A 26,328-nucleotide genomic window follows, 5' to 3' on the forward strand; every position below is an offset into this window, starting at 1 on the left:
GCTTAGATGTCGCGAAGAACAAATCTCGTTATTATGGGATTTTTTAACTTGATTTATTTTAATATGTAATTAACTGCCAATAGCACATAACGTATGATGTTTTGCAGTTTTGTTTTAGCAATTTATCTGAAAAAGTAACTCTTTGTGTGTGAGCGAGTGCGCACGCATGTGTGAGTGTGTGAGTGTGCGCGCACGTGTGTTTGTGAGTAAATGTTATCCTTGCTACATAATGATGCTAGTCTGGACTATGGAATCACAATATCACTACCAGCTGCTTTGTTTTGGTGTATCTATATCATGGATTTCTACACAAAACAAACACACACGCGCGCGCGCACGCAAGTACTTTTACATTTACATTGACAGTCCCCCTCTCTAGGTCAAGCATTTTGATTAAACCTGAGGTGAAAAAAATCAGCTTTAATGTTTTTAGATAGCATCACTAATTCCCTAGCAATATTCAGAGAAAAGACAACGACTACATAAATCTTCAGATGCACTTTTATGATCTGTATCTTCACTACCATCAAAAGTTTTAAAGAAAATTTACAATGAGATTCAAGATAAGAATTGTGACCTCTTCTTCTTGCGTGATTGTCTCATCTACTCCTTTCCTTCCTTTTCTTTTCTTTGCTTAGTCCTCGGTAAGATGGCCGTGGCACGACATTTTAAGGTTTTTGTTTCTTTCACTCAGACTCAAGAAACACTAGCTATACATTAAAAGTTGAGATTATAATATTCGAAGGCTTCGCTTACACAACTTTGTAAGGGTTTCACCACATACCGAACGAAACTGGTTTTTTTCAAATACGTTGAGTTGATGGAGCATCCTTTATATTTTTTTCCAAAGATAGTTACAATGGTCGAGCAGACAGAACCGTCTTATTTTTATAATAAGTTCAAAGTCTCTTGCTTCAGAACTTCGGCTTCAAGACACGGAGGATGAACTCTGGAGAGCCGCGGAGTCTCCTGCTCAGAACTCAATTCCGGTTGCAATCTGCGAGGAGTTGACGAGGTCAGCGGTGGAGGTTGCCTTCTGATAATCCCGCAGAGACAGTGTGTACCACGTGACCCCTCCGTCTACACTGCGCATGCGCGCCAGGCCGTTGTTGGAGACGCCGTACAAAGTTCCGGTGTTGACATCGCGATAGAGAATGGCTCCGACCACCGGGGTGAGCGCTGCAAGCAAAGAAGCGGGACGGAAGTGACGTTTGGCTGATAACCCAATCGGGGCCGATGAACTCTTGCAGGCTGGGAAGGAATCGATTGACCAACCATGACTACGTTGAATGAAAAAAAGTTTGCGACGACGACGATGATGAGGATGATGATGATGATGATGGGATTTGCTCTTTGACAGATAGAGTTAAGCAGAGGAAGAGAGAGTTTAAAGAAAAAATCAAAATAAAGAATGGATTTCCAGAACAAATAAAAGGGATAGCAAGGGAGCGAACTAAGGCAGTACACAAGTTAACGATTTCAATCTTGAAGCAGATTATTTTTAAATCCAAGCAAACATATTGAATCAATCTTCCTTCTACTATAGTCTTTCATTCCTAACAAGATTTCTTTTAATCTTTGCAGTTATTTACATTTCTCCCTTCGCTGTCTCTCTCACTATTATTCTGTCTCAGTCTCTTCCTCTCGCGCTTTCCATTCACTGTCACTGCTCTCCTCTCTCTCTCCTCTCGCTTGTCGTCTTCTTTTTTCTTAACTCCTTCCTCCCAAATCCTTGCATCTTAAAAAGGGATTAGAAGAGATATCATCCTTCACCAAAAAAAAAAAGAAGCCGAAGTTAGATTCATTTTACTGTAGGCTGCTCATCTTCCGTTGATTTTTCTTTCTTCTCTTCTTTTCCGCAATCAATATTTCCCTCGAGCTAACAACCGATCACACACATTCATCAGAAAATTCTTAAGGCAAGCCAACAGTCGACACTGTACTCCAGCAAAACTTTGAGGGATTGATGAAGAGAACAAAGTTAGGTGGCATAGTTATCAAGAAAGAGAAAAAAAATCAAGACTATAAAAGCAAACAACTTACATATCATTACAAAAAGAAACCTTGGGCCTAGTGCATGAGGTGGGTTTATGATGTGGAAAACAGATCGATATCACGACATTATTAGGTTATTACGAGCGTTTGCAAGTAGAAGTTTGCTCCACATCATTATTAGGCAACACTTGACAACATCACCAAGGACACACGACCCCTGGTAGTGTACCCTTTAGAGTTACTCTGTGTCTCGGACACAGCTGGGGTCTACAAGGTGGCTTTGTAGTGGGAACACACCAGAGCTACATTTTGTGTCTGCCACAAACCCTGGACTAACTCTCCACAAACCCTGGACCAATTCCCCATAAACCCTGGACCGATTCCCCACAAACCCTGGACGACTTCCCCAAAACCCTGTACTAATTCCTCACAAACCCTGACCAATTCCGCACAAACTCTGGACCAATTCCCCACAAACCCTGGACCAATTCCCCCTCTCCTGAGAGCCCTGAACCAATTTTCTCCCCTCACATATGAGCCCTGGACCAATTGTCCCACAAACGATGGACCAATATCTACGCACGTTCCTAGAACCAATGGCCAGTATGAGTCCTGGACCAATCGACCCCACGAGTACTGGACTAATTTACCTCCTCACCCATACGAATATCATATTACACACTTTTTAGCCGAAACCAATACCTGTCCAGTTCCAGGTGTTGTCAGGAAGATGGCCTTTCTCGTAACATGAGATCCCAGAAGTCCATGGTCTAGAAATAACAAAATGTTATAAATACAAACATGAGTAAATCCTGATTAAAAGAAATTTGAGACAAAATTTCTTTTTTCATACATTTCTATCATTTCTATCATATCTACTTACAAACTTATTCTTCCTCAGGTGAACAATGAAACTTGTTGATAGTTCTAGAGTTTGCACCAAAAGAATCTGAGCTAGGAAATGCGAAACTTAATTTAAAGAGAGATCTTAGTATCAAACTTGTTTTTGTGCATCAACAGACAAGGAAGCTGAAAGTTATTTTTAGAAACATGTATGAGGTACAGTTATTGACGAGGTGAGAAAATGTTTAAACAATGGAAAAGATCGCCAACGTTAAGGCCTGGTGAAACTTTATGGGTGACATTTAGAAGTCTGTGAAGTATGTGAAGCAGGAACTCTTGAATACTTAACTCTTTCACCTGTCAGACTCAGTATCCGACACCCTAAGTGTGTGTGTGTGTGTGCGACAAGGGAAATATTGTCATTTTACAAAGTTAACTTTCTTTTGATGTCATAGATTCTTCTAGTATTTCATAGTTTGTTGACGTCGCTTGCTTTTGAAGTGAGTCATAAATAAACAATCTACCATCAACATCCGGGTATATTTTTGCACGGCTTGAAATAAAGCTAACAGTGTTTATCCTGAAAAGTTAATTTGAGTAGTCCTTGTCGTTGAAGGTAAATACCTGTCTGACGACACACAAAATACCTGTAACGGTGGAAGGGATCGCAAACGATGGAGGAGACCCCGTCAGTGAGTGTAAGTTCTGAGATAGTATCGAAACCTGGAAATAAAAGTTAACAATTCATCATAATTGATGGTGATTAATGACAAAGCATGGTCATTGTGTGTGCGTGCATTGGTTCGTGTGTGTGTGTGGTACAGAGAGAACGAGGGAATGAAACAATAAGGATACAAAAAGCAACTACTAAAACGAGGCATGATACTACAAAGCTTCCGGTTTAGCAACATTTATTGTTTAGGCTCGCCGAGACTAACAACGGAGAACTTCGCAAAGAGGCTAAGCGTTGGTCTCGGCAGACAGCAGTCCACCTATAGACATCCATGTTTGCCTTCACTTGCCTGGCAGGAAGGGTTGGCAGTAATGTGGATGCTGACAGGGCACGCACTGATTGGGGTTGACCTCTCCGCACTGGCATGCCCCTGCCACGCAACACGCGCAATCGGACCGAGTGACGTCATGGTTGCAGGTGCACTGACCTGAGGTCCGCCAGGATACGTGTCCACCTGCAGCAGGTCAATGCAGAGGAGGAAGCGGACCAGATGAGGAATCAATGTAGACAAAAATAAATAAAAATGGAAAATGGAGACAACTGCTTGGGAATGGGAGGGGAATTGTGACGTCGACACGAAATATGCTGTGACTGAAAGACATGACATGACATGGTGTCATATCACAAGAAGTAATAAATGTCATCATGACACGTCGACATGAGCAAATATAAAAACAAAAGCAATATTAAGCACATTTCTATCCGTCCACCCCAGTCATCGTCGCTGATAACTCTCTTAATCATTTTCTGCTGAGCAGATAGGCATGATGGGAAGGGGGGGGAAAGGTGAGTAGGGAGGGGAAGGAATCGCCGAAGACCACGAAGCATCGATCCTCTGAGCCACAGTCGGATTTGAGTTCTTTCTCCCCACACTCTCCTCTACCCATCCGATCCACATTCACCAAAATAAAATAAAAAAGTTCAGAAGGGTTAAACGGCGTGAACGCTCACTGCACTGTTTGTCGAAGTGGACCTTCACATGCTGCATGTCAGCAAACATGTCCGTGTCGTTGCCCCAACGGTCCGCGAAGCTGGCGTCGGCAGGGATCACGTGGTAGTCTGGCAGCGCTCGTAAGGGGTCACTGAGGTTCAGGCTCAGGGTCAGCGTGACGGTCGTGGGGTCACTGAAGGTCATGCGTGCGATCTGGCGAAGGGAAACATGTCAGCAATTTTCATCGTCCTTCCCTCGGTCATTCCCCCATCACGTCTTCTATTCATGTACCGTTATTTCTGTACCGTTATTTTTGCCGTGCACTTCCTGTGACCTTTAATAAGCATCTCCCGTTATATTTATCCTGCATCTCCCGTTTCCCATTATCTTTACCATGCACCTCCCGCTGTCATTACTCTACTTTTCCTAATATCTTTCCCAGACATTTCCCAATATATTTCATCAAGGCGCAACACAGCTTTTCCTTTTTCATTTCTTCCATTCTATTTTGGGTAAAATTTCGTTTTATTTCCTTTTATGTTTAATGTTCTTTTTTCACATTTCCTGCTACATTTTATTTGTGATTGTTGTTACATTAGTATTATATATCACCATCTCCCATTATTTTCCCCGTTATGTTTGTGCTTCACACATATATATGCATTATATTTGTATTAAAAACACTTCTAGTATATTTTGCAAAATTTTACCACACTGCAGGGAAGCTCCATAAAATTAACACATGTGAGCCAATCTTTTCAAACCGTGGTCTCATTACTAAACTATTAAAAAAAAATCAAGTCACTTTAGTGATTGGCAATATTTCTCTGCAAGTGTCATAACTTAGTTTAAAAAGCATTTTTCTAAAATTGGACTTTATGAGAAGAAAACAGTCATTGATCATGAAACAACATGTCGGAAAGTGTTAACGTACGATGACAATGACAATGACAATGACAATGACAATGACAATGACAATGACCAACATTATTTATCTCAGTGGGCAATATGAACATGGGAAGGTGCTCTAGTCACAGAAGTAAAAGAAATAAAAATAAGAAATAAAAGTTCGTTCCAAAGTGCATTGGTCATCCACATTTCTCGCGCCTTTGCCAAATACAAATATTGTCGAGAGTTGAGCAAGCGAACGACAACATTCAATATTAGCTGGGGAGGGTCACTATGTTGCACTTTCCTCCATCGACGAAGATGTGTTTAGTGAGCTGCTGTCTGGACGCATCGCCAACAGATGCTGGATGGGCGGCATCACGATGGCGGGTACAGCAGAGCTTTCGTCCAGACTGAGGACAGTGGAGATGTCTTATTGTTAAACCCCGCTGTGTAGAATCAGCATCACACAGCTGGAGATGATGATGATGATGATGATGATGATGATGATGAGGAGGAGGAGAGGAAGGAGGAGAGGAGGAGGATTGTGAAGTCTGCTTTTAGGTTTAATTGTCTGACAGTCTGGGAGATAATTAGATCGACAGGAAACGGCTAAAATCACTCAACCGCAACCTCACTTCGAGATTGTCTCGCCTTCTCGCTGCATTGAGGACAAGACGCTTCATTTCAGACGAGAGGCATTAGGTGGTGTCTATGTCGTGATGGCCGCCAGACCGGGGGCTAAGTCCTGTGGTAAGTCCTGCTTCCATTTCATCACATCCGGGGAACATCTCGCTTTATCTGCGTTAGTCGATGATATTTCATCCAGTTGAATGGTTTCGGTTTTCTTTTCTCTTTCCATGGATGATCAAATATTTAGACATCTTTCCAAGCAAACATTGTTTATGTTACCGGCTGGGTAGTTACGGAGATTAGCGATGGTCTTAAAGACCAGTCCGAGCGCAAACTATTGAGACAGGACTAAGATTCGTTCAGTGGCGTATAACAAACCTATCTTCATCAGGATTCAAAAATTCGTCTGCTTCCTTGTTGAGAAAACTAATTTTTAAAAGATCTATGTGCTGGTAAGGTCTTGCAGTTCTTTGTGCTGCGCTTCGATGACTTGGACTCAACCCTCTTCGTTGCCGAACTTTTGTTCACTTGCCACAGCCCCTGGTGCCAGACTCTGTCAAAAACCGATGAAGTTGTGACAGAAGTCCCTCTGATGATGAACCTTCTCAAGATGAGATAGTTGACGATGCTTTCAATGATGCTGATGTTTTCAAAATTCAATAGATGTTCGATCGTAGCATCGCCTTCAGCTTCAACTTGAGGCTCGTGAAGATGAAGTCATGGTCACTGCCAATGTCAGCAATAATACATCCTCTTCCAGGTCTTGCGGATTCCGGGTTTGAAGAGACTGGGCTGTACACTGCACCTCATGCCATACCATGGAGATGTGTCCTCCATGACCTTGCTGCTTCGAGTGACTGCACTGAGTGATTTACTGTGAAAGAGCTGGGGTCGACATCCTCGGAAAAGCAGGACTGTTGGTCGTGCTGCGTCTGTCTGGAGAGACTTGCGGATATTCTGGGAGCGGGCGAGGGATCGTGGTTACGGAACCAAAGCAGCATCATAAATATAAAATGTCTGACTCATGCGAGGACCATACATAATGAAGCCTGCGAAATATTTCTGGTAATATGAGTGTCTGATGAGGAGGGACACATGATATGCTTTATATATATCTGCATGGAACACAAACGGTTTAAAATGTTATAAAACAACGAGGTACTATAAATCAGACTAAATCGTCTGGGCTTCTCTGTGGAATATGACTAGGATTTTCTTGACAAAGAACGCAGTGGTGTGACAGAAACGTGGGTTTTAAAGGAACAGGTGGTTGTTTCAAGGTTTCCTTAAAAGAAATCGAAGATCGTCGCCTCAAACTACAGAAGGTACCGCACAAGCAACAAGATGGAAACATAAATAACGGATAATAACTCGTGAACGACCCCGACACGCCACCTCCTTCTTCCAAGCAGTCTGAGCAGTCTAAAGAAAGAACAGACATCTAGACATCCAGTTAGGTACTAACCGGGTATTGGTCTCTGGGTAAAGACCATAAATAATTTCATTCGCAAGATGTGGGGGAAAAAAGTTCGGAATAAGTAATTGTAACTTACTTGTAGCGTGTGGTCTCTGATGTAGTGATACAAATGGTCAATGTCAGTTTATTGTAAATGAAAAATCGACAGACATATATCTTCGAAAAATAATACGGAAAGGATAAACGTTTATAACAGAAATTGAAAAAATATATTTATCTTAAGATATTTTTCTTTCTTTGCAGGACAATGCTTTTCTTTGGATGAGGTAGGTTTGGCTGGTTTCACATGGGTCTGATGCCAGATGGTTTTGTCTTAAAAGCCTTAAATATCCAGTTATATAAATCTTCAGCTTTTAAGTATCCTGCTTAAGACATTTCTTGTAATTAGCGGCTTAATGGGAGCTGCTTTCAGAGAAAAATATGGTGAAATATGCAATTTTTTCGCGATCATTGATCAACGATAAATCCAACATGAAAAGTGCAACTTCCTTGTTGAGAAAACTGTAATCTTTAAAATGTTCGTCTGTCTGTCCATCTATCTGTCTGTCCTATCCATGTATTCAGCTTTCATCTGCGTTACTAACGAACCATTAACTGCTAACACGAAAACGTTGGAGAAACGTAGCCTCTAAATATTCATAATTATAAGTTTTAAATTTTTAAATTTAACTATATAATTTTAATTTGAAAACATATTTTTCCAAACAATCGAGGACAGCTGCTTTAATTTCTTGATCGTAAGAACACTCCAAGTGGGAATAACCTTCAAGCCTTTGTTTTGACCGCGAAAACGATTGAATTGAGAAAAATTTTCATCTAAAAAACTTGAACTGACAACAGGTGTCAATCTTTTGGGGAATAGGTCTTAGAGATGACAATTTCTGCGTACTGATGTGTGTGTGTGAGAGAGAGAGAGAGGTTCCTAAATTTCATCCTTTGCTTCATAGTTTGGCAAACGATGGTAAACTATTTGCACAAAATCCAACATGCTAGTGGGCGCATCCCTGACTGCGAGCACAAAGTCACGTGATGCTTAAGGGGACATAACAGACAACGAGCAAGGATGCGGGACAAAAAGAATTCATTACACCTGCCGCACTAACAAGAAAAATAACGATAAAAATAGTTTGATAAGCTTTTGTAAATGTGTTATGATGTTTCAAACAGAAGATTGAGCACTCGTTAGAAACATCTGGTGACCAGCTGTGGTTACCTGGACATAGGACCAGCGTCGATGAGTTTGCCATCAGTGAATCGACTACAGAATTACAGTGTAATTTTCTCTCCTTCTCACCCATACACAAAGCTATTTATTCCAAATCATGATTCTTCCTGCCATCATCAGACTGTCCTTCACCTGTCTGAACCACAAATTCCTCGGGGTTCACAGTTTCTAACGAAGTTAATTCTGATGATAACGATCCCAATAAATGACCATCGATTGGTTTTTCCTGCTTTCCTTCTTCGTTCCTTCTCAGTATTTATATTCTGTCTTGTCTTTAATTAACTTGGAGTTCCGAGTTCCTCCCAGCTTGATCTCTCTGGATGGAGTCCAGTTCCATTAGTCGCAGTCTATTTCCAATCCAAATTATCTGATTGAAGCTTTACCTTGATGTCTCGGTTGTCTTCTTTCTTTGCTTTCGTCTGACGATGACCTAACGAAGCCCTGTTGGGGCAGCAAGTTTTCTCTGTCGCAAGCTAACATATGACTGTGATTATGAGGCTGACAATAAGGCAGAGACAAGACACTAATGGCGGCCAGTTCATCTGTCTTTCATTGAAAATGTTTAACAAAATTGGGGATCTTCAGTTTTTAATAATGTGTTACTGGGCATCAGAAGAAAAATATTTTCACCATATATGGGAAATACAATTAGACAGCGAAGTCGATGGCATGAAAGTAAACAGTTAATCAAGTAGACGACATGCCAGTAGATAAAATAATTAGTTAGCCAAGTGGCGAGACAGGTAAGTATGTCTGCTGGACAATTACGGGCAAGTCTCTTACAGACAAAGCTGAGCGGACGCACCAACCGCCAAGCAGACAGTTACACTAATTAATCAAATCGAAGACAGACAGGTAGACAGACTAATTAGACGGCTACATGGACAGAAGACGAGCGAGTAAATAATTTATACTTAGTAGACAACCAAATACAGAGACTAGACTAGACAGACTAGACAGCCAACTGAACAGAAGACGAGCAAGTGGACAAACTATTTAGACAGCCAGAGTAAACAATGAAACTAATTAGATAACAAAATGGAGAGAGAATCGAGTGGTCAGGCTAATTCGGTAGCCAGCCACAACAGGCAGAGTAGACAGCTCAAATAATTAGCCAGCCTCTTGTATAGTCAGGCAAGTAGACAAATTAGATAATCAAAGGCAGAGACAGGCAGGGTAGACAATTAAACTAGACAGCCAATTAGGAGAGGACGGCTAATTAGACAGCCATTTGTAGAGACAGGCAGAGTAGTCAGTGAAAGTTAGTCCCTCGCCAAGTTGAGGCCCAGACAAGCAACAGTCGTCGACTCATGCCTGGTGTACTTACGTCGATGGTGACGACGCTGTCGTTCTGGACGACGGAGAGCGAGTTCTGACGTAAGACGCTGTTGGCGTAGGCCAGGAGTCGCATGACGTCACTGAGGTACACCCGCACCGTGATGTTGTAGGCCGTGGCGGTGGAGTTGACCCCGTGCGTCAGCGCCACGGCGACCCCTGCCCGGGCACTGCGTGACGTCATCAACAACCGTTAGTGACGAAAAAGCTTACAGCGAGATGACTGTCAGTACGATAACACACGAGACCGCGCCAACTGCTGGCAACAACTTTGAGCGACAAACGGTCGTCAAGACAACGTTCAGGTGAGACAACGTTCAAGATGTCGAGTGTAACGAGCTCTGAGACAAATTTTGTGAGAGAGAAAAAGTGAGAGGATTGTAATAACATGTCAAATCGTCATCTTGGCAGACATTACTTGTTTACTTGTAGTTTCGCACTGTGATGAGGGGAGGGAGGAGTAATAGAGTAGACATGTTTGTAGGATGTATGGTGGTGGTGGTGGGGGTGGTGGGGAACAAAGGTTACGTTAAAGAAAGGTCTAAGGTCGCAAAAACAGAATCATAACTTATTTTCAGGTCGAACCGTCTGGCAGTTCTTTTTGATGTTGTACTGTCCCAGCCTGCATCACGTGCGAGCTTTTTATTCTTTTTTATGTTTATGGGGAGTTCCTCTGTCTCTGTCTGCTTGTTCGCTAACATGTTTAGTTTGAGTTTATGATGTGGTTTACGTGGATTTTATGTTTGTCTTTATGTATTTTCTGATGTAATTAGCATATGTAGACTGAAATATTTAAAGACTTTTCACCAAAATTTTGTTCTGAAAATTGATAAAGGAAAGTTTTAATAAAAATTATCTTTCTCCTCTTGCCAGGCGACACATAGTTTGTTATTCGATTTACAAAAACATTAATCCAAAACTAAGCCGACAACATTGATTTCAAACGAAAAATGGTTGGAACTATCAAATCTTTCGAACTTTGATATTAAAAAAATTCGCTTTATTTTTATTTATTTATTTATTTTGTCATTGAATTACAGTGTCTGGAAGAGAAATTTCGGGAAACAAACGAAGGCTGTGATCGTGTTTCCGCGAAGCCACTGTCGCAAATGGCGGTAGAGGTGAAAAAGAAAAAAACTAAAAAACAACAACAATTATATATCAACGAACATCAGCATTAGAATAAGTTGTAAACGTAAGTAAACTTAATAACTAGTATATGTTGCTCGGGTGACCTGAAATTGTGATTAAGTACCTTTTCCCGACGCTTTTGCCGAACTTCAGACCGCATCACGAAGACCCCTTTTCACTCACTTGCCATCGTAGGCGCAGGAGGTTGTTTCTGTCAGCTGCAGCAGCAGCTCAGGCCGCTTCTCCCCAGGGGGAGGACACTGCAGAGTGACTGGCAGGGAGCTAACCCAGATGAGCGAACCACCCCTCGCGCCAGAGGCGTCACTGTCAGTTCCGGCAGTTCCGTCGGTGGCCACGCCCCGCCATTCGATGGCCACGCCCCTCACTCCGAACTGCACGAGCGCCCCCACGTCGACAACGTTGCCGTCCCGCAGCTGGCTGTAGTCCTCCGCGCGTGTCCCGAAACGTAGCTCCGCCTCGGCGCGAGAGAAGTTGATGACGTCACGCTGCAAGACGGGTAACCTGAGCGCCGCCACGTCACTCTGGAATGACCTGCAAAGCCAGCCTTGACCACAGCGCTGTCATGTAATTAAATGTAATAAAGAATATAAACATCTCTGCCATATAGTAATCTAAATGGATGGCAACAATGGACCTTATTCAAGCAAGCGCCATCTTGCATACCACGTCACATGCATACCGTGGATTAATTAATTAATTATTTTAACCTTATCTGAACTTTAATTCTTAGTACAGTTGGCCAACCATACTTGCATATATTATCATTTTGAACTGATTAACAGAACGGATTAATGGGAGTGAACTCACACGTAGGTGGAGCGGACAGCTGGCGTCACACTCTCGGCGGCGGACTGCGAGCGTGGCGTGACGCCTGTGACGTAACTGGTGCCGGCGCTCTGAATGGTCAGGATCACCTCACGTGACGACGCTTCAGAGGGCGTGCGCAGCTTCAGTCAAAGAGAGCAAGAGTGAGTGAAACTTCAGCAGTTGGCAAATTTGTACTGGGCTGTCGCTAGGCAACGACATACACATATACACACGCACACACACACACACACACGCACATCTTCAACAACAGTAACAGAGAATTATCATCATTATCGTCACCTTTAGTCACGTTGAACAGGTAAACTATCCTCATTCAATTTCCTGCTTAAAATATTTTCTGATTTTAAAAGTAAGTCTTCTTGATGAAGTAGTTTAAATTTCCAGACCGTTCAGTTTTAAATTACAGTTTGAAATACATTTCATATGAAAAGAAAAGTTCACATATTTTCCATTTATCAAAGAAAATTAAAACAATTCGCATCTGCCATCTGTGACAGCTTCTGGAATTACGGTTGGTTGTTCTATAAACATATTGTTTGTCGGGGAAAACTCCAAAGTTTTGTGTAAGTCGAAAAGTTTCGGTATTTAGCTGCTATTGACAAATTTTGGAAACCCTAATCCTGAATCAAATAAATATTTAAATGGAAGTGAAGAAGGAGGTACTAACCTCTATCTTGATTTTGAACAGATAAAAAGATGAATGGATGTGGAGATGGCAGGACTAACCTCTATCGTGCTTTCTGACAGATGTTGCTGCGGGTCGTCAAAGGCCAGCTTCACGAGAACAAAATATTCTCCCATCAACGGCACCGGATTTCCCGTTTCGTTGACGACGGAAATTTCCGGCGGGGTCAGGTAGAAGTATTGTGACCCTATCCTCCAGGAGCACGTGCTGTTGTCCAGGTGCACTTCCTGTATATTGGCGGTGGTTCTGACCAAGTCTCCGGCTCCTGCCGTGTCTACGAGACACAGAAGGGTGACAGGCTGACACCGAACATTTCTCGAATGTTGTTGGGAACGGAGGGAAGGGAGGATGAGTTTATGTGCAGAGAACATTCGCCGCATGAGAACTTCGTAAGTTTTGTGAGATTTGATAAGTTTGACATGCTTTTAATGGGCTTAAACTTAAATAGCGATTTTTGTCGGGTTTTGAACACATCCGCACACCACACTTACACACTGGTAGACCCTCGTAGGCTCCGTCCTTCACTCATCCATGTTCATTTTTTTCTCACTCATTCTCTACCTCTACTTCCTTATTTGGTTTTATTTGAGGATTAAATGGTATCAACAACAAATTGTGGAATCTTATCACTAAGTTCTCTTTAAGCCGATTAACTCATGTCGTTTAAAAACCCTGACGTAGCAAGAAGTTGGTTGAAGAGCTTACATCGTACACTTGTGGACATGACCTTTGACTTTTATATATATATATGTGTGTTTTGTGGCGTAAAATAGTATCGTACGAGGATCTTTACTGAATCCTTACTAAAAAAAAAAAATGTTACGAACAACTAGTCCTTTAAGTCGAGAGCAGAAGATGTATTGCCGGCTGTTACCTGTCACAATCAAAGACATCGTCCCCTTCAGTTGCCAGGTCATGCTGGAGATCGGCGAAACTCCAGGTGAAAGTTGTCGATGTATGAGAGGCTTTCCGAGAAAACCTGTTAGTGTGGGTGGAGGCAATAATTAAAATTTTTTTCTCTGAGGGTATTTTTTGTCATTTGTCGGCCTTTCTTGCCTTTTTGAGGCAAATACTGTCTGAGGAAGCAGGTCAACTTCTTTCAAGTTGTAACAATTATGATCACAGTGTCGAAATAAAGAAAACATTTATTTTCATGCCATTAAGAATAACGGATAATAATTCTGTAATGTCTTCTACCACAGTGTGCAAAGTACACCAGTTACCATCCTCCCCTCCCCAACTCCAGTTATCACCAAAGACACTCACGATGTCGGTGCTGTTGCGGCTGTACGTCTCATTCCTCCCGGAAGTCAGCTCCCAGGTGACGTCATCAACAGACGTGTTCGACGAAAACTGAAATGCAGTTAGTGAATTTGATCACACCAACGAACGGAAGTATATATACAAAATTAAAAAAAAATTGAGGAAAAGAGTTTTAATTAAACTTTTAATTAAACTTTAATTAAGCTTTTAATTAAACTTTCCATGGTTTCTCTCCTCATTAATTCTTAATTGAATTTCTTTCTGTCATTTTTCAAACTAATCTTGTTATCTACAGTCCAGACGCTTTATATTATAGTATACAGGTACTCATCACTCTTGTGATGCTACCAATGGACAGATGAGGAGTCGAGTCGAGTTTGAATTCTTTTGTTCTCTCTCTCTCTCTCTCTCTCTCTCTCTCTCTCTCTCTTTCTCTCTTTCTTTCTTCTTTCTCTCTCTCTCTCTGTTTCCTTACTCATAACCCCATGTCGGACAATCCACCCGCATGAAAAGGCAGTTGTCAGTCTCCAATATCTCTTTCTTCTCATCGACGGCGAGCTCGGCAAAATCAGATTAAGCGAGCTCAGCCGCCACAATCGAGAAGAACATCAAGAGACAGCAACGCTGCAGCTGAGTCGTGTTCAGGCAAGTCAGTCAGTCAGTCGAGGTTAGACTGCCTGCAGCTGGCCCACAGTCCCAGAAACAAATTAAAAAGGTCAACACCAGCTGCACCCAAACACCGGAAGTTGCGTCACAACAAGACTTATAGATACCGGGTGGAACCATCCTCTAACCTGTTCTGCTTTGTGGAAGGATCAGTTGAAAGTGAAAGAAGGATGAAAAATGCTGGATTTACACCAACACCAGACCCGTTAGAGACATTATTTTGGTCTTTAAAGTTTTGGTTTCTATAAGGTGTTTGTTGTGTGTGTTTTACTTATTTTATTTTTATTATGAATTCTTGATAAATGATTGTACTCCTCATGCAATTCTTATATATTCTCATAGTTTTATATTTTCAGTGACTTTAGGCCGGCTCAAGATCAAAGAATTTCAATCTTTGAATCTTTAATCTTGTATATATTCTACCGCATTGAGGTTCATCTCTAACTTTTCTATTTTCAGTTTAATTTTCATCGTTTCTGTGTCAAGGACCGACACCTACGTTGGTTACCTGCCTGCCCCAAGCTCAGATTATCCTAAATCCTTTCATTCCCCGCCATTAGCTAGAAAATGCCGGTAAGGTTGACAGTTATGTTCCCCCACCTTTCGATGATGTATAGCGGAACATGACCCACGTGATACATTACTGTCAGCTAGAGTTCTCTTTCCTGGGATTGGGCTAATGGAGTTTCCTTTTGTCGGGATTTATACAATCTTTTTCTCTGTCTTATTGAGGAAGTTAGTAAGAAGGAATTACATGGCTAGAGTCTAACTGCATGTTGAAGAATAAAATAACTTTTGTCCTTCCTGTTTGTCTTTTTAATCCTTATTTATTTCTTCCTTCATTTCTGTTCCTGTATCGATATTGAATTACGTTTTCTTTCTTTCGTTCTTTCTTTCTTTCTTTCTTTCTTCTGAAGTTTCATTTACAGGTGATCCCTTCTTACCTGCAAAGCTTCTCCGGTGATGTCCAGGTGGACAGAAGCCGTATAGGAGGAGACGTTGAATGCGAGATGAAAGTCAAAGAGAATGATGTCCCTTGGCAGAAGTGTGTCTGGAATAGTGCCTCGCATGGTCACAGACCCCAGTGGATACAGAGTACATCCTTATGGACGACAACAACAACAACAAAAAGTGCTGAGCAAGAATGTTTGTCCTAGACGGAGATTTCTTTCGAGAATTTTCTTGTCATCTTAGAGTAAACTGTATTCACATTCTTGAAGCTGCCTGACAAAATACTATGATTATTGTCTATTTATCTATCATCTGTTATCTGTTGCGCATTAAAAGGGTGGATAAAGGGTGTGATGGAGGAGTTGATTGGTTATTGTTGATTGTGCAGAACAATCTCAGGATATTTGTCACCTGCTCATAATATTACTAAATGTGTGCCGATATTCACAGAAGTGTCTCGCACAGTGCATTCTGGGATTGTTGTTCTCCCTCTCTTAGCGACATTTTTCGGCAACATTGTCAATTCTTTTGACTGTTGAGCGCAGGTATCTATATCTTGTATTAAAGTGCCATATTATATGATTTAAACCATTTCTCGGTATCCCCACTTCAATCTTTCGGAAAATGGTTTCGGTCGCTCACCTTAAAACCAAAACTTCAAGAGGATAACAAATGGTGTGATACTGAATTCTCATTTTGGACTGAGACTTAAAATGGACACTTAAAAATAATAGCTTTTAAACTACAAACTGCTGAACTGCTGTGATGTCATGTGAAAAAAATCGCTTGATTTTCACAAGCTTTTACCCCCTCCCCAATAAAAAATGAACAGGAATCATTTAGAAAATATTTCATATAATCTATGTAACGCTGTTCTTGCTGACTGAATTACCTGAAAATAAGCTAAAAGGAAATTAAAAAATATATCACAACTAAAATACTGTGGAATTACTGGATAAGGGTGACCTGAGGAGCGAAAAAGTGACATCCATTCATGTGTTTAGGATATTTTTTATCCTGTCAGATTTTCTACATTACTGTTTTTGTTATTCAGGAGCAAAATTTCCTTGCACATGTTACTGATTTTTTTAAATCCAGAAGACATCCACAAGGATCCCAACAAAGATATCCAAAAATTATATAAATATCTGTAAAAAGATAATTACTCTAAAGTGTGCGAGCGCTAGTGAATATATATGTGTGTGTGTGTGTGTTTGTATATATATATATGTTTCTTAATATAATTCTAATGATTTCAAGACGAGTGTACTTACGAGTGTTTCTGCCGAAGCTGAAAGACAAGATTTTGCTGAAAAGGAAAAACCATCTTAATAGTGACACTGTCATGATGCTGGACTTTACCCGAGCGGTGTCCACCGAGGGTTTCGACCCCGCAGACTAAGACACCAGCAGCTCGAGGTTCCTCCAGCAACTTCCAAGTCACGTGACTGGTTGCACGAGTGAAAGGAAAGATCGAAACATCACCGGCGTTTGAAGTGCGGTCGATCAGTCATCTGCATTTCGACAGGTGTGAATCGATAGCTTGGCGGGCCTACCCTGCATATTAATGAACCTTGAGGACAAGAACTGTCTCGAGTCCATTTTTCTCCTTTATCGCGCATGGCGGAGCGTTACAAGTCTGGCGTGACTTCCGTCAGGACTTAATGACGCGGAAGTGTGTGTGTGAATGAGTGAGAGAGAGAGAGAGAGAGTGAGTGAGGGAGGTATGTAGAGAGAATGAGTGCATTTTTAATAAACTATACAATATACTTTGATATAAGTTTCATTTATTACTTACTTTCTGAGTACTAATATTTGTTTCACTTTAGAAACATTTGTTCTTACATGGTCATGCCAGAAATTAATTTAGAAACGAGCGTGACGGCTCACACAAAAATGAATACATCCTTCTTTTAATTGTGAGTGAGTGAGGGTGAGAGTCAGTGGGTGAGTGAGGGAGAGAGTCAATGAGTGAGTGAGGGAGAGAGTCAGTGGGTGAGTGAGGAAGAGAGTCAATGAGTGAGTGAGGGAGAGAGTCAGTGGGTGAGTGAGGGAGAGAGTCAGTGAGTGAGTGAGGGAGAGAGTCAATGAGTGAGTGAGGGAGAGAGTCAATGAGTGAGTGAGGGAGAGAGTCAGTGGGTGAGTGAGGGAGAGAGTCAGTGAGTGAGATTATAAAGGAGTCAGCAAGGAAGTGAGTGAATGGAGGGAGTGGAGTGAGGAAGTGAGCGACTCAGTCAATCAACCATTGAGTGTTTGTGTAAGAACACGTGAACGTAGAAGAAAAAACATACATCGCTCCTCATGGTCTGCTTTCACCCGACGGTTAGCAAACGAGCTCCGTGACTCGGACAATTCTCGGTTCCTCCTCACCTAAGACCGCCATGACACGCCATCTCCCCGCGCTGATCGCAGATACAAACAGTGAATGGATTGCCTTCAAACTGATTGTATACAGTCTGTTGGTGTCTTGCTAAAGGACAGAACAGGAAGCACTGCTGGACAACAAAGAAAAGAGTAGACACATTGCCTTGAGACTGAGCCCTGGCCTCAGCTGCACAACACATATAATAAACTGTTCTGTAGAAATAAAATATAATAAAATTGTTTTTAAAATGTTGCACGTGTATTTTAAATTCCTTTTAAGAAAGTATTTATCAGATGAGATCTTCAAGTGTTGAAAAAAGAGAGTGAGAGCGATTTTATGATTAAATAAAACTACGATGAATTGTTTGAGCGGTTTTGGTTTACCTATCTGCTGATTTCTTTACAGATTGCTGAGCAAGAGATGAGGCAAAGGCTACTGACTAATCAGCGGTTCTATCCATCAAAGATAAGATTTTCTTGATGAAGGTGGTCGAGATTGCTAGCAAGATCAATGGTCGTCCACAAAGACCTCTCTGTACCAGGGCTGTGAGGTTAAAAGCTGTCAGTATATCACAGACCCATCTCACCCACTGCATCGCCATTTCCAAATGTACCCTCTTAAGATTTTGTTCATTCGAGGACGCGTACACTTGGGATTGTAAAGTCTGTTTATCTTGCGGACCGTTTTCGTTAAAATTAACATATTTAATTAGAGCCGATGACCTCTTGTCACGTTGATGACCTCTTGTCATGTTGATGACCCAACTATGCAGGCCGAGGTTTAACACAAACCCATAAAGTCCGCACAGTATACAGAAAGAGAAATAATAGAAACAAGGCTTCGATTTCCTGTATAAAAAAAACCACAAGATTCTTGCACAATGCTTCCAAGCACACACACACACAAACACACACAAACATGCAAAGAATTAATGGAGTTTCAAGACGAAGGCAATTCTGTTGCAGAAATTTCGCTCACGTGAAGTGATCTATAAATGTCAACACAAACACCAACAAACATCACATTGAGAAGAAGAATTAACACAAAACCATCATGTATTTGCATAATCCCGTGGGGTTCTTTCTTTTAGGGTTACACAAATTTTTTTGTATCGTTATCTTTGAACGAATTATTACATTTTCTATGTTGGCACCTCTGCGGTCAATATTTTTAAGCATCTTATACATTTTTTTAAATATTTTCACATATTGAATTTAGAGTTCCTTAACCCTTTCAGGACAGAAAGGATAGTACATTAGTATTTTAAACACATTTATACACTCCAAACATCTTTACTTAAAAGCGCTTTCACATAATTCTCGAAGATATAGCAAGGAACAAATAATACTTATGGCAGAAATCAAATACTTTTCAAAAACCAGTAGGAAAATACGTTAACAAGATATTAGTATGTTACATTAATGAAACCTACTAACAAGACCTGTGACAATTTGTCCTGTTCCAACATTGTCTGTTTTTTTACATTATTATTCAATTTTACAGATGGTCTTTAAGTTCAAAATTCCGAAAATTCAATCTGACAACTCGGAATACATATGAAAATGAAACTTAATTACTCGCTGAAACAGAAATGGTTCTACATCGCCAACATAGACCATGGGGATATGTGGAGACATACCGCCTCCTCCTCAACCACACCACCGCCACCACATCCGCATCCCCCGAGCAAAAGTGAAGAAGGAGGGGAGATCACTAGAGACCAACGTGATGGAAAAGATCGGTTACATTCCGAGCCGGAGGGCCTAAACAAGATGGAAAACTTTCGAACTTCGCTGCGCATTGAAGGCACCAAGCTTAAAAAGAGTTGTCTCCCTCTCTCGGGGCGTTGCCGGCGACGACGTTGAAGATCACAGACGCGCCATCAAGGCTCATCGTCGACATGATTATCTACTAGTGAGCTAGAAGAAGCATCTCGTCGGGGGACTAGGAGAGCTAATTTCGGAAGTATGAAGCGTTGTCAATATCGGAAACAGGAAAGACCCACCCAGCCACCCTTTAACCCCCTCCTTCCCAGATGGACAAGCCAAGGTTTCAAAACGAGGTTAATGATGTGGGTTGGGGGGTAGTGAATAAGGGATGGATGTGCGAGATAGTTGGAAAAGGTAAAGGTTTAGTGGGAAACAAGTTTATTTCTTATGACTGGGTGAAGCCCAGTGCAAGACGATATTTCTCTAAATTCCCACCCCTAAAAAAAATCTCTTCGCTCAGGACGTCGATTTTGTACACAAATGCGCATAATTAACATATGGTTTCAGATTATCCATTCGGTTGGTCTTTGACAACATCCGTATACAATCCTGGTGTCTGTGTTGCCGACCATTTTGGGAATTAGCATCTTGCACTGACTTTTAACCAACGAAAAGAAAAAATATATTGTACCCTGCTAAAACTTGAAGAAGGGATCTTTGAAATACAGAACTTAATTCAGGTAAAAACTTTTGATCACGATATTAAAGGAAAATTGATAAATATGATCAAGGATATATTAGAAAAAGCTAAAATCCAGTGTAAAGGCTACGGAAATCAGAGTTCTTTAAAAGTGGTCATGGTGTCAGGAGAAGGAAAGCCCTATCTCCCTTGTTGTTTGCAATTTATGTCAATGACTTGAAAACACGTGGCTTATGAGTGGTCTCTCAGAGCTAGCAAAACTAGCAACAACCGATCTTACTCCTCATGAAACAGTGTTTTTTTTTTAAAGTATTACTACTAATGTAGGCAGATGATACTGTTATTTGTTCTGAAACACCAGAAAACTTACAGAATGCTTTAGACAGCATGAAAAAATACTGTGACGATGGAACCTGACAACTAACTCAGACAAAATTAAAATAGCTATATTTTCTAGAGGTGAAAAAAAAACAGAAAGAAGCCGACTTTATATAAAATGGTATAAAACTTGAAATAGTAGATTATATTTTCTATTTTGGCCTGAAACCAAATTATAATAATACATTTTTTCTAGCTCAAAAAGATTTATATGAAAGAGCCTCAAGAGCCATGCTTGCTCTACTTACAAACTGTCAGAATTACAAAGAGATATACGTTGCTCTTGTTCTAAGAACAGGATCCACATCTCGCAGCACGAGTGGCAGACCAACAGGCTTACAGAGCCTAAATTTGGTGGAAAAAATCGAGGCTTTTTGCTGTCCCAAATTTGTTAAGTCTGGCTGTTGCTGTTATGATCTTGAGACAGAAGATTTGGGCCACCAAGCAGTTGCCACAAGAATGGACGCAGTCTGGTCGTACCCCTGCCTAAGAAATGTAACCCGAGACAGAATTATTGCTCAATCAGCCTGATCAGTCACCCAAGTAAAGTTATGAAAGTGATCCAAAACCGCCTCAAGCCAGCGGCAGAGGAGATGCTGGCTGAGGAACCGATCTTGAGTAATCGAATTCTCATCGAGAAGCATCTTCAGCAGAGTCAAGCGCTGAACCACAACTTTATGGACTTTAAGAAGGCGTTCGATAGAGGGGCTATGGAACGTGCTGCGCTCTTTCGGTGGACAGGAAAGTCTACCACCAAGGCACTGCACAACGACCTCAGGAGCTTGGTATTCGTCAATAGACGGGTGGGTAAGCTTTCTCCCACGACGGTGGGTATGCGCCAAGGATGAACACTTTCCCCAGGTCTATTCAACATCAGTAAGGTGCTGGCAAAAATCGTCCACGATACACTCCAGAACCATGGTAAAGAACATTGGATCAAGCATGAACGGGTTACAACTGAAGGAGGTGCAGTCCTGGTGGCTGTGCAGAAGACGTACCTCTCAGATCGTATTAACTGATATTTAACTTGCGCTAAATTGATATCTTACTCATTTAAAATTGATATTTGAATTGTGCTAAATTTATGACACAGATGTGCTGTTATCTGCCTTTATGTGTGACTAGATAGAAGGCTGAGTAGTTTATAGATATATTCATGAATTACTTGAACACTAAGTGTATATGTTGAGGAAGATGCATGAGATGTCAGATGTATGGATATATATATGGATAAGATGTACTCACATATATACTCACATATTGCATGTATCAATAGATTATTTAATGTACTATAGCTCGCTGCACAATCGATTCATGGAGATGGGTTAGAGAATAGGTGGACGGATACAGACCTGAACTTCTTTTAAGCAGATTTTACACTCATTACAAAAAAAAAAAACATTTGAGCCAAGCCGCTCCAAAAACCTTTTGAAGTGGACAAGCCCTCCCACACTCCACACTCATTCATCCACCTTTTCAGTCGAGCACATCTTGTCATTTGTCTCATTTGGCATTCGTTTTTTGCTGTTCGATTTCGGCCACAAACGATGTAACAAGCTGTTTCATCACGCAAAGCATCTAATTCCAGCTGGTGGTGAAAGCTACAGACGATGAAACCCTAATCTCATCTGGTCGGCTCCCTAAGCCGATTGCAGTCTCCTTAATTGAAACAGAGTTGTCATTCTTCCCTCATCCATCCCTGTGGGCTAATGGCTGCTTCCCGAGAAGAAAACAGTGAATTGCCAGGACTTTTTGGGCAAGTTCAAATACAAAGCGTTGCCTGCTGCCGGCTAGAGTAGAGGCTAGATTTTGGTTGTTATGGTTACAAAGTACTACCCCCTTTATCGTGATTTATCTCCTCTTGTCATGGATTGTTCTCCTTGGTGCAATGGCTGTCAGGAAATTAAATAGATATTGGAGAGTGGTTCACTTAGGGTATTTTACAATTATCTTATCTTCTAAGCGAAGCCTCTCTCCATCTTTCTAACACATCTTTCTTCTTTCTCTCCCGTCTTTGTGAGGGTGTGGGTGTGTAGGGGTAGGGACTGTGTCCAGTTGCTGTTTATGCTTGTCCATCTTTAAATAGTTAAGAAGAGGCTTTAGAGTACAGCGCTAACCTTGCAAGACTTTTGTTTCGAGGGTAGGAAGGGTGGCCGCGATGAGTACGCTTTCGTTGGTCTGCAGAGTGGCCACAGTGAGCCACTCACGACTGCGTCTCACTGTGTCGAGCGCTCGCGAACGCAATCTCTTTGAAGGCGGAAGAAATAAAAGTAGACTCTTTAGTATTGAGAAAGAGAGAGAGAAAGGGAGGAAGGACATGAGACTATCCACACCGTGTTTGTCTAACAGGCTTTGACTGAACGCTGCAGTGCGGCAGCGGTGCGGCAGCGGAATGGGAGCGGCAGGGGAGGCGGCGGGTAGCCGGCTGGAAGCGGGTTTCACCAGCTGCCCGCGGGGGAGAAGGGGGGTCAACAGGCTCTAACTACGGCAAGTTATTTTTAGCATGCAACTTCCTCCCTTCCTCTACCCTGCCCATCACTCCCGTACCGTTTGATCACGACCTTCAGCTGTTCACAGCCAAAACTTTCGGTCACCTCCCGCGGATCTCATACTTAAGGAGAACCTTGACAAGGATGGAGCATTACTGCGTCCAGTGACATTTCAAGATTTGCTTTCTGTGCAGACCGAACTTAATTAACAACGTGTCTTTGGACCGTTCAAAAAAATAAATTTCCGGTGCTTCTTGTAGGAGGTTCGGGGTGGCGATAGGAGAGACTATTTCTTGTGCACTAAGAGTTTCTTCCAATGAGTCAAGTGGACCACGTGTCTGTTCTCACCTTCAGCACAGGAAGTCCAGTGTAGCATCTCATTCAGCGGGAAAGAAACTGAAGACTGCATTTCTACAGGTAAGACAAGGGAACACTGTTAGTCACCGGTCTGTCTTGTCTGTAAATTAAAGGTGTCATGTCATGTCATGACAGGCCCTGCTAATGAAGCTCTGGTTACGATGTCTGGCTAGTTGAATAGCAACGACGGTGACATAGATGTAAGATCAATTAATTGGAGATAAGGTATGAGAAGGACACCTGTACTCAAATTCGGCAAGTTTCCTTTTAAAATTTGTTCGTTTGTTTGATGCCTTCCTTGCCTTGCTGTTGTTAAAGATGCCCCAGTTGTCTTACAGAAATAAAACATAATTTGACAGTAATGTGCATTTCTTTTTTCGTTGTTTGCTTGTTCACCATTAACTAAGTCCACGTTTCTATGCGCATGTATGTAGTAGATTCTCTACATAACACATTATACACAACCTCCACGTTATAGTAAACAAAATAACACAACAGCATTTTAATTTATGTTTTTACCAAATTGAGATCGATGATTTTAGCCCTTAATGTTTACACATGTTAACCAGTTCGATGTTGTCCATTTTGTAACAAGCCTGAAGACTAGATTCCCTTTCAGAATTATTGGTATGCTCCATGTAGCCTAAAAGTATCTCTAAATGATACATTCATGTCCATAAATGACTCTAACTTCTCTTGTACAAGAATTCAAAGAGGGTCATAAAACTGAAGAAGCTTTTTTTTTGTTAGTGTGTTCTAAATATCACACAGAGAGATACATATAAACTACTATATCCATGTCCACGAGTCTTCATTCTGTCAGTACATGTCCATTATATAGAACAGTACTAGTGTTGTTTATAAATATTGTTTTCCTTTTCGTTTAGAAGGGGCAGCTCTGTTTCTCTACATTTTTTTTTCTCTCTCTCTCTTCATCTAGTCTCTACAATCCAAGTGTTCTCCTCTACACAGAATGTGTGTAAAGAAACCCTTCAGATGGATGTTAAAGTAATAGGAATGCTTGCCTCTAGTCAAGATAATATTCTCTGGACTATACAAGGGCTTCTCGCTTTTGTGCGAGCTTTAGTTTAAAGACAAAGTTCAAAAGATTTGCATTATGAGATAATTACTTGCTTTTTATATCTTCTTTGAAATGGCACAAAACATACATATCCTCTCTGTCACTGGCACTGGTTTGTGATTTATGTATTTATTTGTCTTTATTGTCATGCTTGTGTCCTTTTGAGCAGAATAATCTTTATTATTCTGGGAAGAAAAATTAATTTTCCTTGATGTTGTCGTGTTCTCATTATTCTCTCTTTCGCTGAGGAAAAGAGTGTATGAACAAACCTCGGGGTTATGCTGGGGTCAAGCACATGCAAATGTTGTTTACTCTGGTTTTGCGTGACCTCTGTCATTTTGTCGGGGGACTTATTGATATCTAAAGCTCAGACCTGTAATATCTCGAAACATAGCTTTCAATTAAGTAGCGATTCCATCTTTGTCAAGACCTATGATGATGTTAAAGACGAAGACTAATAATGACAAATATATAAACGCCGTCATTCTTCTGGTTTGGAATATTCCGTTTGTCCAATGGATATTTTATCTGGGGCCGTAGTAATGAAACGAAGATAAACTCTTGAGGAGGAAGATTGAACTCTTGTTTCAGAAGTTATGAAGTGTGTCCAGACCCCGCAGGTGATGTTTTATCCAAGGATCTGTAGTTATAAGAATGGAAGCAAGGGTACCCTGAAGTACAGAATAAGGGAGTAGTGCAAGCGGGGTCTGGACACCGATTTATAACTTCGAAAACAAGACACTGCACCTGAGTTTTCCATTTCGCCCTGGGAGACGATTTATTCTTATCATATTTCATTAAGGCCCCTGAAATGTAAGTCTGAAACCTGGAACTGTATTTGTGTCTGAGCTGTACAAAAGCAAGACAAGCCTGAGTGGACGGCTTTGAGCATCCATTATTTTTGAATTCCTCCTGACGATAAAATCCTTATTCTCCTATTTTATATCTTCTTTTCGCTACAAACTCACCAGACCATTACAAACTGCAAAAAGGGTTTAGAAATAGGATTAGGTGTTGGGTGAGGATGTGGGTTTGGGTTACTTTCACATCAGAGATAGGGATTTTAGTGTGGATGTCAAGCGTCTAGGACGTCTTTGTGAGTATATCGTGAGCATTACTAAAGATGTTTTACCTTTTTCATAAAGCACATTGAGATCCTCTCCAAGCAAGAAAATGCTCCCTATAAGTACTTTATATATAAATTATTCTGAAGCATAAATCTGCGGGTCCCAAGCGATGTCTCTGATGAAGCCTTACTTGTGGCCATGAATGGTACACATTAAAGGGGACTCAACCCAACTACATCTAGAGTGTCTTTTGACCTTTTAGATAAGTTTCGCTTCTTTATATAATCTATTTATGGTTTGTTTCTGACGATTTTAACCCTACCCTTTCCTGTGACTTCATGACACGAAAAATACCAAAATTCTTGAATATCGTTTTTGCATTGAAGTATTTTCAAACTCTCAGTCAAAGGACCTAATCTTCCAAAAAGTTAAACTTTCAATAATTTATTATTTCTGATTTTCCTTTTATATATATATAGAGAGCAAAGGTATAATCCAATCAGCTTTATTCATGATATAAACGAATAAATTTATCTTTTTTATTAGGTCAACTCTGTTGAATCCCAAGCCAAAACTA

General features: G+C 41.1%; 1 protein-coding gene across 2 annotated transcripts; it reads right to left on the reverse strand.

The window, feature by feature from the left end:
- Positions 1 to 455: 455 nt before the first annotated feature.
- LOC112572082 lies at positions 456 to 15,748 on the reverse strand. 2 transcript variants are annotated; one of them, XM_025251609.1, is made up of 12 exons: positions 15,599 to 15,748; positions 13,992 to 14,078; positions 13,600 to 13,704; positions 12,767 to 12,999; positions 12,020 to 12,159; positions 11,375 to 11,743; positions 10,053 to 10,230; positions 4,523 to 4,715; positions 3,861 to 4,025; positions 3,486 to 3,561; positions 2,698 to 2,765; positions 458 to 1,179 (listed from the first exon to the last, which is right to left on the reverse strand). In XM_025251609.1, the coding sequence occupies exons 3-12, from the start codon at positions 13,640 to 13,642 to the stop codon at positions 974 to 976; spliced, it is 1,671 nt and encodes a 556-aa protein (XP_025107394.1). In that variant the 5' UTR covers positions 13,643 to 13,704; positions 13,992 to 14,078; positions 15,599 to 15,748; the 3' UTR covers positions 458 to 973. The 2 variants fall into 2 exon arrangements, with proteins under 2 accessions (XP_025107393.1, XP_025107394.1); XM_025251608.1 differs by lacking the exons at positions 13,600 to 13,704; positions 13,992 to 14,078; positions 15,599 to 15,748 and having other exon boundaries at positions 456 to 1,179; positions 12,767 to 13,125.
- Between the last annotated feature and the right edge of the window lie 10,580 nt (positions 15,749 to 26,328).

The sequence above is a fragment of the Pomacea canaliculata genome, linkage group LG9, assembly GCF_003073045.1.
Source record: "Pomacea canaliculata isolate SZHN2017 linkage group LG9, ASM307304v1, whole genome shotgun sequence".
Taxonomy (NCBI): domain Eukaryota; kingdom Metazoa; phylum Mollusca; class Gastropoda; order Architaenioglossa; family Ampullariidae; genus Pomacea; species Pomacea canaliculata.

Coding starts and splice junctions, on each gene's coding strand:
- LOC112572082 (XM_025251608.1), bottom strand. CDS start 13,105: ATGCGGCGAATGTTCTCTGCACATAAACTCATCCTCCCTTCCCTCCGT. Junction 12,160..12,766: donor TGTCAGAAAGCACGATAGAG/GTTAGTCCTGCC, acceptor CTTTGACTGAAG/CTGCGCACGCCCTCTGAAGC. Junction 2,766..3,485: donor GATCCCTTCCACCGTTACAG/GTATTTTGTGTG, acceptor TGTTATTTCTAG/ACCATGGACTTCTGGGATCT.